We start from the raw sequence: 17,808 nt of genomic DNA on the forward strand, positions 1-17,808 counted from the left end.
TCACAATGCTAGATCTTCTCATGTCTCTTCCTCTTAGGAATAAAAATAATAGTAATGATTAACAAGGCAGTAACTCAGCTTTTTTCTCAGCTAGAAGAAGAATGCAAAAAACCCCAAACATTAGAGGTAAGGAATCTATAAAGGAAAGAGAGGAATTTTCTGAAATTCATTGCTACTTTGTCATTATAATAGGAATACAGTCAAATATTAATGGGAAAAACAAATAAATTATATCTTCTGAAGCTGAGACTGTTAAAAATAAACACATTATGCTATCCCTTACAAAAAATCAAATAAATACAGGGACTACCAGTTATGGAAGAGAATCTTATAAATTCAGCAGATGCTTTCAAAATCAGTAGTAAAATTAGTGAAATATAAATATAAGATCAAAACACATAAATGTAGGTTATGTCTAATTTCTGAATCAGAGTGTTGTGGACATATGTTTGAAACCTTAAGATGACTCATTGTTCATGGCTTTCTGCCTGGATAACCATACTGTATATTGTGCCATTTCTACTTTACTGATGTATTGCTGTGGTGATGACATATATAATTTTATCGTAAAGTTTCTGTTAACGGGCCAAACTGTGTCCTCTGTAATGACCATGGAACCAAACTATATTGAATGTGAAGGACCACTTTTATGTTGAACGTATTGTCAGCTGATCTCAGTGGGATGATATGAGAGATAAACATTACTTTCACCCTTTTCTGTATTTATTGCAACTTTATCCAGCTCAAGGTGACAGACTTTGAAAGACTTGGTGTCTTTATTTGATGCAGTCTGCCCATTTGTTTCTTTAAGTATGGCTGTCTGTCTGTATATGGAACTTGATCAGCTAGGGCTTTTACAGATAACATTTCAGTGATCATTTTATTTGAATATATATTCCCTGCTGTGGATTTTCATGGTTTTGTTGTAGTCTTTGCACCTAATTTTTCATCAGACAAGTAGCTGATGCCTTCTTATTCAGTACATTTAGATTTTTGTTTTGAATCTGATTCAAAACTTTTGAGTAAACAAAAAGACTTGCATTTATTTCATAGATCTATAATTGATTTTTATTTATCAGTATAGAATTGGTAAGAGAATGGGGACAGCATTTTTCGTTTGAAGATTTGGTTTGATTCTTTAATTTTAATCTAGTTAATCCATTGAGAATGCAAGCTGCCTAATGGAACAGAGACATCTTTACAGCAAGTTTGTTTCTTTTGTAAAGCAACCATGAAAATACTAATCCCTAGCACATTTTAACTTAGTTTTTCTTTGGCTGCCTTCTTGTTTATAAATTAAACATTTTGAATCTCCTGTTTTGATACTCCTTCTTGTCCCTGGTGTGACTTGTTCAAAGAACTCTCTGTCTGGGGTGTTGCAGCAGAGCAGATTCAGACAGTTCTGCTTGGAGAAGGAAGTGGAGAGTTTTGGTTCCCATTTTGCACTTCTGGAACAGTTTAGGGAAGGAAGCACCTTTATACCTTTTATTGTTTGTGGTTGCTGACATCATATCCTTCCCTGACCACTCTGTGCATGTTTCCTGCCATTCTATCAAGATTCTTCTGTTCTGCAGAGAGGGGATAGTGTGTGTGAGTGTGCACGTGTGCGCGTGTGCATGTATACATCTGTGTGAATGTACAAAAGAGAGATAGGTGTGATTGAATGATCTGCTGCACTTGTCCATTAGGATTTTTCCCTTCTCAAGGCTCAGATCAATCTTCTGTCAGCAGATTGTCTCTGACAAATTATATAGTGAAGAGAAGCCCGCCAAAAATGAAGTTCCTCTTTTTGTAAGCAGTCTGATTTTTTTTTAATGTTTGAGTTTGAAAAAAAAATGCAGAAGACTGTAACACCATAGCATGTAACTGTATTTCTTTAAATGCAAATTGTTTGGATGTAACCATGTCATTATGTTGGAAGGTTTCTTTTTTGTGAAAAGTTATTTTGACAAAGCTTCTGGAATAATTTTAAGTGCCTTTTTAGATTCTTTTAGGTAATGAAAGCCTGCAGTATTATTTGAGTTTTGTAGTACTTTTTCTAACTAGTGCTAGTTTTCTTGCTTTATTTTTGTTAGGGAAATACAATTTATCAGTTAACAAGAACTTTAAATACTTAATACTGTAATCCTTAATCCTGTGGGAACTTTCAGAAAAGTATTGGGAGCACTGCTGAAGTCCTAAAACAGCCATGGAGTTTTGTTGGTCTCCAAAGTTATTTACATTCTTTTTGACACAGAAGTCGCCAACCTTTGAAGGTATCAAGGAAAAAAAATAAATAAATTTGCTAGACAAACTGAATAGCTTTTATTTGAAATTAGACTAGTAAGCAAAAAGCAAATGGGAGAGTGATTTTTTTTATCAATGCAAGAAAATGTAACCTGCTGCCTGTCAGAAGCAGAATTATGTTTCTTTGCAAATTGTATATTGGGTATATATGGTCTAACACATTCTTTCTTCTCCTTCAGCTTCTCTCAGACTGTATGATAATATTTAATAACAAAATCATCCTTGTTCCCCTTCACCTTTATTTTCCTGCTCATCTATTTTTCCACTTAAAGTAAAATTAGTGTATTTAGTGGATTACTCCAGGTAATAAACAAAATTCAGCTCCTCAAGTGTTGCATGAATTATTTTAATATAATTTTGTGTAGATCATAGGAATTAAGTGTTCTGACTCTAAACTGTCTATAAAAGTTTTTGCTGTTTGAAGGTTAGTCTTAAATGCAGAACTGATAAGTGACACTCACCATATTGCCACTCCACTAAGATTTGTGCCCTTCCTGGTAGATTTCCTAAGTATTCAGTGATTTTTCTGAACTCATTCAGCATCAGAATCTTTATCTGCAAAGCAGCTCTCATTCTTGCTAATCATGTCACCACTGCTCAAATCTGTCCACCCTGACCTTCTACACTGAAATGAATTAGACCATAGGCGGGCATAGTGCTGTAAGCCAATAGTTCCACCAGGTTCAGCTGAATTAAAGGAAATTGTTCCATATGCATTTGCTGTGAATGAGCATATTGGCTTACTGTTACAGAGAAAGCCTGTTAGACTCCTTTGGGTCCTGCATGTGCATAGGAAAAACCATTCTAACACTCCTTGTATCAGAGGTAAGACTATAGGAAAAACAGGAAAGAAACTTAGTCCAAGGAAATTTAAAACTGTTTCTAAAAATAGACTGGGTTTGTTTGTCAACACTGAACATCAGATAAGACTGTCTCCTAGCTCTGTTTAGAAAAAAGTTTTATAAATACATTAAACTACTTTATTTCAGTGTTTTGGACTTTTTTTTTTTTTAATATTATCAAGTGCCTTTGTATCTTTTTAAGCAGTGAAAAGTTGCTGAACTCTTTTCAAATAGGTGAAAAGCAGCAAAAAAATGTTGCAGCCTTTGCACTTTATAATATTGGCAATATGAATTGTTCCATTTTACATGCCATATTCTGTATTACAATAATTATTTAGGGTGATATAAAAAGGCATTCATGTACAAAAAGGTAGTGAATATTATACTTGAAATTTTGTTTTTCCCAGCAAATTAATTATATCATAGTGGCCAGTTATAAATCTCCAACTGACTGCTTATCTGTTAACTCATTTTTTTCTTAGAGTAATAAAACACTGAGTGGCTTAAATTTTAATGTATGCAAAGAAGATCAAGAGAGAATTGAAGATCAGAATGAGTGAGGTCTAGCTTTTCTACCTCAGTAGCTTTGAATCAGAGCCAAATAATGGATTAAATGGCGAGAATATTGGCTTAGCATTATGTAACATATTGTGGGAATTTATCAGGTTGGCTGCGAGACGATGAGCTTAAAATAAATAAGGAAACACCAGCCTCTGTTTTAAAATTATTAAATTTTGATTTCCAAGTAAATTTTTTTAATATAATATGGAACTAACTTAAACATTTGAAAATAATTTTAAGTGAATCTTGTTCAAATTTGTTTTCTCTTCTGTATTTAAAAGAACTCTATGCTGTTCTATTCAAAATATCTAAATATAAAAATAGATAAACAGGTTAAAACCAGAAAAAATAAGCATATTTTATTTTAGTACCAGATGAACATAATTTGTGTATTTTCTTATATTTTTATCCTATCTTTTATTGCTTAAAATATTTTGCACGTGATAAAAATTAATTTTGTGATTTATGACATTTTGTGAAATAGGGAATGCTTATTACATGCTATTATGTATTTTTATATATTTTGTCTGACTGTTTTGCAATAGAACTGGTATCGTAAAGCTCAGGGAGCTGATATCAGTTCATTACTAAAACTGAAAATATTTGTTCAAAACATTCTGCATTCCCTATTACTCTGTGTTACATAGCTTGGCCTCTGGTGCAAAAATTCTTAGAAGGAAAGATGTGCATGTTTGCTAGTTATAAATAATTTGTCAAAACGGTTTGAAATTTTCTCTAAAATGAAATGAGGGAAAACACTACTTTTTTCTTGAAGTATCTTGAGTAATACTTGCACCAATCTATATTCTTAAAGAATAAGGTTAAAAGTTTTGGATTTAAACTAGCTGATCTCTCATATATCAAAGAACACTTTAATAAAGGTGCATCCTATTTGCATAATGACAGACATTATCACCTCTGCTGTCACAACACAACATTGTGTTCCCTTCAGAAATGAATTAGCTGGTCTACTTAGCATGCATAGATACAGAAAGGTTCATTAACTCTCTGATTTAAGTAATTTTTCATATTAGTGCAGTGAGTGATATTTAAAACTAGTTACCCAATTCTGTTAGTTTTGACAATGTACGTTTCAGTCCTTTTACTCATTTCTTGAAATATTTGTGGGCTTGTTCATAAAAAGAAACTTCTGAATGATATTATTGATATTTCCCTATGCATTTCTTACTTTATAGATGCAGTAGATATTTATTATAATTTACTTGTACACTAAATTATAATTAGGACACTTGGTCAACTCCCTATAGTAACTTTCATCTAGTTATCAATTTTATAGTAACATTTGATTTTGTTTGTGTGTTTAGCATGAAAGGATGGAGGAGACTGTGAGCTGAGTAGTTCAAGTGCTGAAGAAGGAGACTTGTTTTGAGGAAACGGGAAAAAGGAAGAAAAGAAAAGGGAAAATACATAATTTTAAGGAAGGAGAGGAAAAAAAACGGGGACTATGGGGAGAAAAAAGATTCAGATTACAAGGATTATGGATGAACGTAACAGACAGGTGAGTAGCAAAAATACTGTATTTGAACATCATATATTTCTAGGGTGCCTTATTCTCAGAAGTGTTTAAAACAGTGATAATTTTGTATATATACATATGTATACATATACACAATGTATGGAAGACTATCAAAGAAAAGGTACTTCTGGAAACAATCAGAAACCTCACACATAGCTTTTTCAGATTTAGTAATGTGTAGATAGGAATATATTACTCTAGGCCTTGATTATACAAAGACTGATGTGTATGCTTTACTTTGGGTCCTTTCTCGTAGTCCCTTTGGCTTTACTGTATATTATATATTGTTAAGCACATATGCAAGTTGTTACAGCATTCAAGCTTATAGTACTGTATTTTGTGACCTATTATATTCTGCCTTTATTTGCATGAGGACTTTCTTTTAAATTCACAGATTCAAATTATTTGCATTTCTACATGTTTGCAGTGCTTTTATTTTTACCTCCTGCATAAAAAAATGATGGTACTTCATACAAAAATCTGGTATGTTCTTGTCTGAACGTGGATTTTAAAAAGAATTTGTGCAGCATAACACATTCTAAAAACAACACACAATAATATTGTCATGTTACAGTCATAAAATAAAGTCTCCCTTACCAATGCTATGGCTAAATAGGTCTATCAGGATTGGTTAAATAATTATTATCACTGTTTTAAATAAAATGACTGAGTAGCTCAATGTCACATATTAGCAATACTACCGCTACTAGTTAAAATAGGATCATAAATTAGAGTGACTGCTTTTCTGTTTTCAGAAAAATAAAATTCAACAATTGCCATCTTAAAATAAAATCAGTGAAAAGCTACTGCTGTTTACATCTGATGTATCCGATGGGTGTTTTGCTGAAACTGGAGATTCCCAACTGTGAGAAATTCTCAATAAGATTGTTTAACACTATAATTAGTGTTCTGCATACATGTGGCTGAAATTTAGAAGTAATCTTTTTGTAATTGTAATTGTTTTTAAGCACCTGATATTGAGTTACTATTAGTATATTCGTTCTATTCATTTGATCTATTATTTTCTTCATATATTAAGGTTGTTTTATAATAAATGATTATGTTGTTAGATTTCAAGGATTTTATAATGCCATAAATAACTCAATCTAGGCATAATGACAAATTATAATTTTAAAGTATGCTTTCCCAGAATTTGTAAATTCTGTATTGTGAGTAGTCATTTGTGTTCTTCATGGCAGAAAATCACATTTAAAAGCAAAAAATACAAGGATTTATGATGAATACATTTTGTAATTTCCTTAAAGGTTACTTATTGCTGTCAGCCAAGATAAAAAGCAATAATGTCAATATAAAACCACCACCACATTTCTTTTAATTGGTTTATAATTTGGAATGGAAATTGGATTTGAAATATTGAACTGCATGTATCATTAACTGTTATGACACTGTTTTGAACTCTCCCATACTACCATGGTTTCTTTTCAAAGTGTACCTGAATTATCATTTTGTAAATAAAACTACAAAATTTTGCTATTAGTAACATTAGTTTATACAACACCTTCAGCATCAACTTGTTTACTCAAATACAGGACTTATGGAGGATTTAAATCTCCAATTCTGTCAATCAGGTATCTTTCAAGAAGATAAATTTGCTTTAAAAAAATGGATACAGCAAGTGTTTAAGTCATTCACTGTAGAGTTTCAAGACTTCTAGCACCAGCTTTCAGAACTAATAATTATCAACAAAACTATAACACTAGAATATTAACAACTGTAGTATTAGTGCAGAAAGCATTTATCTTGCTAGGATTTGATAATTTCCATAGTTCTGGTTAGCCAGATACACTGTGAAGCTGAAGATATAGATTTACTGTGCTTTAGCCTCCACATACTATAATTGGCTTGATTCTACTTCGCATTTCTATTAATATATTGAAATATAATTTAGAAAGTGTTTCCACTGGTTTTGTCCTCTTTACATTTAGCACCCTGATTTAAAGCTCAGTGAAGTCCATAAAAAGATTTCCATTGGTTCAGTTGAACTGTGGGATAAGGCTTTTCAGTTTTAGCCATATATAAATGATTAAACACAACTGGATTTTTTGCTAATAGCTGATTGTTTTTTTAACCATTTATATGAGATACTTTTTCAGAAGTCTTATTGTTTCTTAAAATATAATATATTTCATAAGCTATTGCTGCTTCTGTGGGGAGTTGCATCATTTATTTATTTTCTAATTTATATGTGTACGGTAATGTTAAAATGCTAGCTGGTTTATATTCCTGCTGTAAATATATTTTTAATGTATAGAATATATTAAATGGATGCAGAGGAAAAAACTGTTAAAAGTTTTTGATTAATTAAGTTAAAATCCCAACAGAAGCACAGTTCTCCAATGCTTATTTATAGCTCCATTTGCCATGACATGGAAAGAAGACTATTTAGTTTATAAGACTGGATTTTTTTCCTTCTTACTAGCTCACCAGAAGATGTTTGCAAGAACAGCAGCAAATCTGTTGACTTGAAACTGACTTATTGTTATTTATAATCAAACTCAGTGTGGTTTCAAAGTACAAGGCATGTTAGATGGGAATATGATATACATGGATTATGCATCCTTGGCTTTTTTCAATCACAAATTCTCTGCAGGGCAGCATGTACAGGGAAAAAAATAGGTGGAGCATGTATCAGAACCACGTGATACAGCAATAGCTGAATTCTTCCACCCTCTACCACTGCAAGGAGGAAGCTGTTTGGATAACAGTTTCTGCAAAAGAGTTTACGTTGTTACAAGGCTTGTGGAAGACAATTTCTGTCCTTGCTTTTCCAATCATTTGCCCAGTGTCCTGACTAGCTATTTAGGTTAACCATTGAACATATTTGTCCTATCAGTATAACAGCTGTTTTCTTCCACACTACTGTCTGCTATGGTAGGAAACTCTTCTACTGTTCAAAGTGCTTCTATTAGCAGATTGGAAAGGACAAAAATAGTGCTGATCTCCCTTCAAGAGGATTTCTTCTGAGCAAGTCTAGTTGGTTGGACTTGTGTACTTTAGTCACCATCCTGGTATTAAATGTAAGTTAAAACTGCCTAAAGAGTTATATGTCTCTGGCTGCAAATCTCATAGAAATGTGCAATATTGGGGTACAATCTATTTTTCCTGAAACTATTTGAAACTTTTATAAGTTAAAAGAAAACTACTGCAGCCTAGACATTAGAAGCCCAGTCCTGTTACCCTGGAGTGCATGAGAGCTCTGTCGTTGACTTAAGTGTAGAATCCAGGCTTTTAACTAGGAGCCATTCATTTAATGTTGTTTCATGTGGGCTGCCAGTTGACTATATTTTCCTGGCCCTCAGTTACTGTATGGTGACAAAGGGGGCAAGGATGTTTGAATCTTTTGTGCATGATTCCAAATTCTCTTCAGCTGTGAAACTTTCAGAAATACCCATAGCTATCAGAAAAAAATCCCTTTCACTTTGCTTTAAGCCACAGGAAGAAGGAATATAAATAACTGACAGGGTTAGAATAAATGTGTATTTATTTAGGTATTTTGGTTACCATCATGGTATTAAATCTAAATTAGAGGTCTCAAGAGAATCCTGTTATAAGTAGCCAATGTGACCAGAGACTTCCTTTTTATTATGATGACATTGGATAATATAGTCTTAGTAAATGTGGGATAAATAAGACATTTTTGATAGTGCTGTTCAAGCTCATGAGATTGTGATAGCCTTGCCAATGAGCCATCAGAATAGACTGCATACTTTATATCAGTGGCACCACCAATAGAACTGGTAGCCAAAAATATTAGCAGTGACATCTGATGTTGGAAGCTCCTGACTGCTACAAGTTCTTTATGCAGTAATTCCTATCAGTCAGATTGGAGAAGGCTGCTGTGAAGAAATCTGGGTTGTTTGAAAAAAGAGGAAGGATATTTGTAAAAACATGGCTGAAATTTATTTTCAAGTGAAAAAATATTTCAACTAGCTCTGTCATGGTCAACACACAAAGGAAAATTTTCATTCATTCCCCTAAGAAAAGTCCTTATAATTTTTCCCATTTCTGTTGTTACCTGTTTGAAACATTTTTGTTAGTTTTAATGAGGGCCTTTTGGGGTCAACCATAGACTGGGATCATCTGAAGCTGTCTTTACACCAGTCCAAGCAGGGTTGCCCAGGCTTAAAATAAATAGGTGTAAGGATGTAATGGTATTGTATTACTGTTTACAAGGTCACTTACAAAATGTTTCATTAAATCCATGGTCTGTGAGCTAAATTCAGAGGCACATTGACTCAGGAAGAGGGCATATTGACCCAACAACATTCTAATATCAGGTTTGGAACATGCTCTTACTTTTAATATGCTGATATTTCTAGTTATTATCAAGAAAGATCTGGTCTTACATGGCAAGCCACCATTTTTTATCCCTCTGATTGTCTTGTACATTAGTTCTGCATTTTTTTCCTGCTTGTGATGCATGCTGTTGGGAGATTCCCAATTTAAACTGAGCTGAGCTTAGCTAATGACTGCACACTTTGTTTGCAACATCTTTCAATTTGTAATGAGCTGCCGGGGGCTTAAGTGTTATTAAATACCATAGGAAGTGTATACTTCAATATTAAGACACTTAAATATTAAGACACCCTTTTCAAATAGCATGTCTCTGCAATTCTATGGGCTATTACAGTAATAAACACTCGATGCTTAACTTTTTCATGTGTTAAACTTTTTATCATTCTTTGATTCCAGCAAATCTGTAGAGGTATAAAACAAGACTTGCTGCAGTTATCTCAACAGAGAATGAATTAAAGTATATAAGTACAGTGAGGTTATGGGGCAGGGGAAGAATATCCTGGAAGGAAATGACCATTTGCAGAAAGACCTAGATTTGTTCTAGCTAATGCTGCTAGCTTCAAAACTAATTTCAGGCTTGTGCATCTATTTTTATCTATGCTTCAGCTCTATTTAAAAGGAAAGAGTAAAAGATTATTGGCTGATTCAGAACCTCCCCTGTAGAAACAGAAGAGAGCCTTGCATATTAGCGCTAAAATGAATGCAAGTTACAGAATAAACTTTTTCCATCAGTTTCCTGATATTTTCAGTCTTCCTTCATGGGGTGTCTTGATTTTATTCAAGATCTTTTAGGATTTTTTTTTCCCCCCAAAGAATTCTTTTTACATGAAAACATATATGCTTAACTGTGCAACTAAGCATCATTCTGTCCAATGAACCTTTGTCTTAAATATAATATTCTCTTTATCTTTTACATATATTTGAATTCCCCCTCTTGCTTACATTAAATTGCACATAGGAAGAAATATCCTTGGAATATATCATTACAGTTAGGCCCTAGTCCTATTTTTTTCAGAAGAAAAGTTACGTTTATGTAAGCAAAGAATACACCCCAAGTTTTCATGACTCCCAAATTGTAGCAACCTGCACAGCCCTGATAGCACTTTTCATGTTGTGCCAGACTACCTCAGAGGTAAAGTTTTAAGAGAGATGCTAAACTGAGTCATGAATTTCTAGAATGTAGTTAAGTGTGTTTGTATTACAAATGTATGTTTTGAGCATAATTTACAGTGAATTAGTGTAAGGTAAAGTTTTAGGTCAAATTACTTTTAATTTGAAGTGTGAGCAAGAAGCCTAAGTAAAGAGACTGCAATATTAAAGAAGCCATCTCCCAACACAGTAGAGCTGAAAACTAATGCAGACACAAGCACAGCCTTGCTTTCTTGCAAGGAATGGATTGGAAAACCCTGGGGGAGAAAGAGCTGGAGGTGGGAAACAGAACTGAAGCCACTGTGGAGAGGAAGAAGTTACATACTTCCTGTTATGAAAGGAAATGCAGACAAATGTGCTTCCTGACCATTTGCTCAGCAGGGGATGAAATATTCTTTGACTTTTACCTTACAAACATTTTAGCTGCACAGAACTAGTAAACATGGGTTTTATCCTAAACATCTATTTATACCTGCCAGAAACAGCAATAGGATAAAGAAAAAAGTCCGCTATCTTGTATACTGTATTAGCCAGTGTGGTTTTGATTGATTTTTTTTTCATTAATGTGATGTCTTTGCCTAGAACATGTACATATATATACATCTATAAATAATGGATTTAATCTTATCTGTCTGATTCAACTAAAGGAAACGAAATAGCAGAGATTCACCATTATTATTCTTGCATCCCTATCTGTTCTTTAGATCTTAATTTATAAGTTAAAGTGTGAAGCATACTTGATACTGCCTAACCTACTAATTTCTGAGTTGCTATATCATCTGTTAATTAACACATTTTCAAATTATCCCTCCTCTTAACTCAAGAAGAAAAAAAATAATATTGAAGATCCACCATCATTTTAGGATTTGGGAAAACTAAATTATATTGCTATTTTAAGTTATTGACCATTTATTTATGTACTAATATACTAAAAACAGGGCATAACAAAGAAGTACAAAGCCTTTTTAATACAGATTAATCATGAACATTTTATTTGTTATAACTATAATTAATACGATATATAATAGAAAATAATATAGCTATATAATAGAAAATATATAGCTATATAATAGAAAATATATAGCTAACTCTTCTTTATCTGGACTATTCAGCAAGTTGTAGCTCATTATGCTTCAGGCTTTCCAGGACAATAGTTCTTTTACCAGAATGTATCACTATTGTCTCATACCTGTAAGTTATGCTGAAGGGTTATAAGCACATGGAAGGAGGCTGCTGAAGGTTCCTTCGCTGCTCTTTAAAGGGCCTTTCATTTAATCATAGAATCATAAAATGGTTTGGGTTCAAAGGGACCTTTAAAGATCATCTAGTTCCAACCCCCTGTCATGGGTAGGGACATCTTTCACTAGATCAGGTTGCTTAGAAAACCCGTCCAACCCGACCTTGAACACTTCCAGGGATGGGGCAGCCACAACTTCTCTGGGCAACCTGTTCCAGTGTCTCACCACCCTCACAGAAAAAAATGTCTTCCTTATATCCAATCTAAAACTACCTTCTTTCAGTTTAAAACCATTGCTCCTTGTCCTGTCACTACAGGCCTTGGTAAAAAGTCTGTCCCCATCTTTCTTATAAGCCCCCTTTAAGTATTGAAAGGCTGCAATAAGGTCTCCCTGGAGCCTTCTCTTCTCCAGGCTGAACAACCCCAACTCTCTCAGCCTTTCCTCATAGGAGAGGTGTTCCAGCCCTCTGATAATTTTTGTGGCCCTCCTCTGGACCTGCTCCAACAGGTCCATGTCTGTCTTGTACTAGGGACCCCAGAGCTGGATGCAGTACTCCACGTGGGGTCTCACAAGAGCAGAGTAGAGGGAGAGAATCACCTCCCTCGACCTGCTGGGCACACTCCTTTTATGCAGCCCAGGATACGATTGGCTTTCTGGGCTGCAAGCGCACATTGCCGGCACACGTCCAAGTTTTCATCTGCCAGTATCCCCAAGTCCTTCTCTGCAGGGCTGCTCTCAGCAGCCATATTTTTCTTTAAAAATCTTGTCACTGAAAATTCCTGGAGAAGAACAAAGATGTAAAAACCCCACAGTCATTGTATACACTTAGTGGAAAGTGCATGTAGGAAGAAACAGAAGAAGAAGAAACAAATTCAATCATACAATTAGCTTAAACATCTCATGCTGTTTTCTTACTCTAAGCTACATATCTTATTGGAACTTGTAAGCTAGTGCAGAAATTAAAAAAAAACCCTGCATTTATTTGATGTGCAGGTCTTTGTCAAAACAGTCCCTTTGGAAAATGATAATTATGTACATACTGCTTAGGATTTGCATAAAGCTTTAGGGCAATAGTTGATTTACTGAGAATTTCTAAGCACATCCCTATTTTTACCTATATAATATGACCAGAGTCACATACTAAAAACTGACAGTTCATATTTCTAAGCATCTACTTTGACATGGTAAGACCTTATTTCAAAGATGATATTTGTTGCTGGCCATCTAGTGTTTGTTCTTCATTCTTGCTTTATTTCTCATTTCTCACATGAGAACTTGAGTGTTAAATAAGATGTATTTGAATTACTAACACTAGTGTGGTGGGTTGACCCTGGCCAGCAGCCAAATACCCACACAGCCATTTGCTCACTCCTCTCTCCCATGGGATGGGGAGAAAAATAGAAGGAAGGGGAAAAGACTCATGGGTCGAGATAATGACAGTTTACTAAAAAAAGTAAAAACTGTAAGCGCAAGCAAAGCAAGAAGAGGAATTCATTCACTACTTTCATTGGCAGGCAGATGTCCAGCCACTTCCTGGGAAGCAGGGCCTCAGAACGCGTAACAGTTACTTGGGAAGACAAATGCCATAACCATGAATGTCCCCGCTTCCTCCTCCTTTCCCTGAGCTTTTGTTGCTGAGCACGATGTCATATGGTATGGAATATCCCTTTGGTCAGTTCAGATCAGCTGTCCTGGCTGTGTCCCCTCCCAACCGCTTGTCCACCCCCAGCCTACTGGCTGAGGGTAGGGGGGGAAGAGAGAAAGCCTTAACACTGTGCAAGCACTGTTCAGCAATAGCCAAAACATTGGTGTGTTATCAACACTGTTTTAGCCACAAATGCAAAGCACAGCACCATATGGGATGCTATGAAGAAAGTGAACTCCATCCCAGCCAGATCCAGTAACAACTAGATATTTCTTCAAAACTATTGTGTTTTTGTATGAACACCATATCTCTTTTACACTGAGGTGCAGTTTTAAAATATTGATGGGAAAGATGTATGCAGTATAAACAGAGTCTTTAAGAAGGGCAAAAGTAGCATCAACACTACATAGTGCTACTATGTCCCATACTATTTATTTGTAGCTTGAGTTTTGTGCAATGAGAATTACATATATTTCCTCAGTTACATAACACATCCACATGGATACTTATATTCTATTTTGGATCTTTATTTATTTATGCTCTTCTAAAGTTGTTCAACTCAAAGACTACAGCAGTCACATGTTATGTGGACCTTTTTTCTTTTTTTTTTCCAGGTGACATTTATGAAGAGGAAATTTGGGTTAATGAAGAAGGCTTATGAGCTTAGTGTCTTATGTGACTGTGAGATTTCTCTAATCATCTTCAACAGCACCAACAAACTGTTTCAGTATGCCAGCACTGATATGGACAAAGTATTGCTGAAATATACGGAGTACAATGAGCCACATGAGAGTCAAACAAATTTGGATATTTTTGAGGTAAGATTTTGTATTTTGTGAGGATTCTTTTTTGAGTTTGCTCTGAGACAGAGGTACTCAATTAAGATCTTGTTGTAATAGCAAAACACTCAGAGCAATATTTAAAAATTGTTTCAAAGCACCTAAGATTAGGCATCTAATGGTATAATTTTAAAAAGTATTGGAAGGATGAGGTCCTGTCTTAAAGATATAAAAATCAATGAGAATTTGCTCATAAATGCTACCAATACATTTAGCCCTGTTACCTCTGGTCAGCCCATGTTCTGTTCTGTAGAATACAAATTCTGTCCCCAAAATGATCCCCTGTCCTCTTTTAGTGGTACATAGCCTGAATATTCTTAACAGGAAAAGCTTCCTGTGATATTTTTATTCTTTCCTGAAGGCTTTCTTGTGGGAATGGGTGAGTAGGTGACTGGTAAGGGATTTATAATATGCTTATAACATGAATGAAGACTTTTGATCATGAGGACTATGATTTTTCAAGAAACTTGAGTGAAAATCTAAAGTTTTAAATAATATCTATTTGTTGTAACTTTGAGATTTTTAAGAAAGAACACTGTACCTGCAAAATCCCTTTCCTGCATGAACAGTGGCCTAATTTGGTCAGGCTGATAGGCAATTTTGCAAGCAGATGTGTAATTTTGTGGGTACACTAAAAATTCAGTGTGCATTTCTTTTTACTCCTGTAAAAGCAGCCAAATAAAAGTAGGTAACTGAAATTAATATTATTTATTTTGAGTAATTAACAATAAGCAGAAAAGGTTAAATGAAGTGCATTTTATATGTTTTTTCCATATGTATTGTCAAATCTGAATGAAGTCATTTGAATATTTTTTTGTTACAGCTTTCAATATTCTGCCTGTAATGCAAAATACTTAAGTCACACTGTTCTGCACCAGGGCGGGGGGGAGAGAGGGGGAGAGAGAGAGAGAGAGAGAGAGATCTCAGGGTTATTTCCGTATCTCAATAAGAAAAGCATGACAACAAATGGCTTAATAAAATAGCTGTTTTAATGAGATAGAGTACAAAGAGGAATATAGATAGTGATTAAATTTTAAGTCCCTTCAGATACTGGAATCCTGCTTTCATGCAGCATCAGACAGACCCTGGGTGGATTTTTCCCCCAGTACGCTGCACAAATCCCATTTGTGGAGAGGTTCCTCTTCTCTCCCATGCCTTTTATTTTGTGTAACAAACATAATCATATATCTTCTCCTGACAGGTTGGAACATTATCTCTGTCATAACACCCACCAGCACACAGCACAGGCCGACACAAGGCGTTCTGGCAGGTTTCCTTACAGCAGCTACTCATGCTAACGTAGGGGCTACTCAAGCCTTAAGTACAAGGCCCAATAGAGCAGACGTGGGCTGCTCAAGATCACTAACTCCCTAAATACAATCATCTCGTCCACAAGACTCCCATTACACACACCAAAGCCAGTACTGTTTCAGGATTAAAGGAGTACTTGTGCAGAGTGTAGGTTTTGAACAAGAGTCCCATATTAGCAAAAAAGACATGTAATTATCATGCCTTTACTTGATAATTAACATCACAATTACTAGTATAATAGGGAAATAAAGCCCACAAAAGTATGCAATCTGAGAGATGGCTTGGCTCTTGTAGTTTGGATATATTTTTAGGTACTGAATATAAATCTGCTACACTTAAATATTTAAATTGATCAGTTAAACTGACTACATTACACATATTTTCCTTGTAAGGAGTCCGTTTTTTCTGCTTTCAGACAGCTACATTTCACACTTACAAGTTTTTAATCTTGTTCTTCCAGAGCAATCAACAGCAGCTGAGGATCAGTGTTATTAAATCTGATCATTTTCAACCAAATGACTTTTAACTATATAACTATATTTCAGCAGAAGAAAAGGGCATAGCTGTGCTCACAGATTTATGCACAGAATCAACAAAATAAAACATTTTTAGGTGGCCTTATAAAAATTTGAAAAAAAACTGTCAGCCATATAAAGGTCTTTAATTTAGAATTCAGTTTCTGTTCACATTCTGCATAATATTAACTATTTAGTTACTTTTTTTTACCGTGGTCATTAGAATGTGATATAACTTCTTTGAACAACCTATATTTAAAGAAAATCAAAAGTGTAGATCCCTAATATGTAGTTAATTACTTTCAAATTAAACCACTGCTATTCAAATGTAAAGATTACATGAATTTTCATGTAGGTTTAGTTAAAATTGTTAATTTTATTAATCGGGCATTTTCAGTTTATTTACTGAGCTGAATTATATTTAGCATTTCTGAAGGAATGAGCCTTCAGGCCACAATTTATTATTTGAAGTAGCAGAAGACACCAAGTATCATGCATCTAATAAGTATTACACTATTTTTTCAAGGGAAAATGACTTAAATTTAATTTTAATACTTGTATTATTGCAAGTCAAGCAAAGCTATCTTGGTCCTATCCAATATATAGGTATATATTTCTGATTATCCCAGTGATGCACATGAAATTGTCTTTTCCAGATGTCTTATTCAAAATTAAATTGATCAACATGCAGTTTGGCATTTCTGAGTTCTTCAGCTCATAAAAATTATCTACCAGATTAACCTGTTTCAGCTATTAGCCAGTAAATACACTTATAGCATCCACTGGTGGCTAAAAATCAATGCACACTCTTGAAGGAGAAAAAATTTGCATTCAACACTCAAGTTTGTCTATTCTAAGCAACAGTGACAATTATTCTAAGTCTCACCGAAATCTGTGTGGAGGTTTTATGATATGTCTTAGTTCTGCAAAAAAATATTCATTCTGAGACTTCTGTTTAGAGTTAACTGGATTCCTAAAACTGAAGTCTTTATGTCCTTACCCACCAAACCACTCACTCCACAGTCTTGCATTCACCTATGCTTCAGTTAAAAAGCACATGTTGGTGGGTTGACCTTGGCTAGCTGCCAGGTGCCCACCAAGCCACTCTGTCACTCCCCCTCCTCAACTGGACACAGGGAGAAAATACGACGCAAGGCTCATGGGTCAAGATAAGGACAGGGAGATCACTCAACAATTACTGTCACGGACAAAACAGACTCGACTTGGGGAAATGAATTTAATTTATTGCCAATTAAACAGAGTAGGATAATGAGAAATAAGAACAAAAATAAAAAATACCTTCCCCCCACCCCTCCCTTCTTCCCAGGCTCAAACTTAATTCCTGAATCTTCTACCTCCCCCTCCCCCTGTTGCGTTAAGAGTTACTGTCGTGTAGGAGTCTGAGGAGTGGCTGAGGAGGGGGGGAACCCTCCCGTTGAGTCACGAGGTTCAGACAGGACCCCCTTGCTTTCTAAACTCCTTCTCAGAGAAGAGTCTAGGTGCGGCTAAGTCCAGTCCTAGTCTCAGACTTGGTCAACGGTTATTTTCTAAGGACTGTATATGCAGCC

At 34.9% G+C, this 17,808-nt stretch overlaps 1 protein-coding gene across 12 annotated transcripts in view; it reads left to right on the plus strand.

Annotated features, from left to right (window-relative positions):
• The first annotated feature begins 5,154 nt into the window (after positions 1-5,154).
• LOC140650503 (myocyte-specific enhancer factor 2C-like) overlaps positions 5,155-17,808 on the plus strand; it is an 83,971-nt gene continuing 71,317 nt past the window's right edge. For all 12 annotated transcript variants that reach the window (XM_072858868.1, XM_072858869.1, XM_072858873.1 and 9 more), the window contains exons 1-2: positions 5,155-5,208; positions 14,190-14,393. In XM_072858868.1, the coding sequence (XP_072714969.1) occupies positions 5,155-5,208; positions 14,190-14,393 (258 nt within the window). The remainder of the gene's footprint in view (positions 5,209-14,189; positions 14,394-17,808) is intronic.

This window comes from Ciconia boyciana, chromosome 4, assembly GCF_034638445.1.
Source record: "Ciconia boyciana chromosome 4, ASM3463844v1, whole genome shotgun sequence".
NCBI classification, from domain to species: domain Eukaryota; kingdom Metazoa; phylum Chordata; class Aves; order Ciconiiformes; family Ciconiidae; genus Ciconia; species Ciconia boyciana.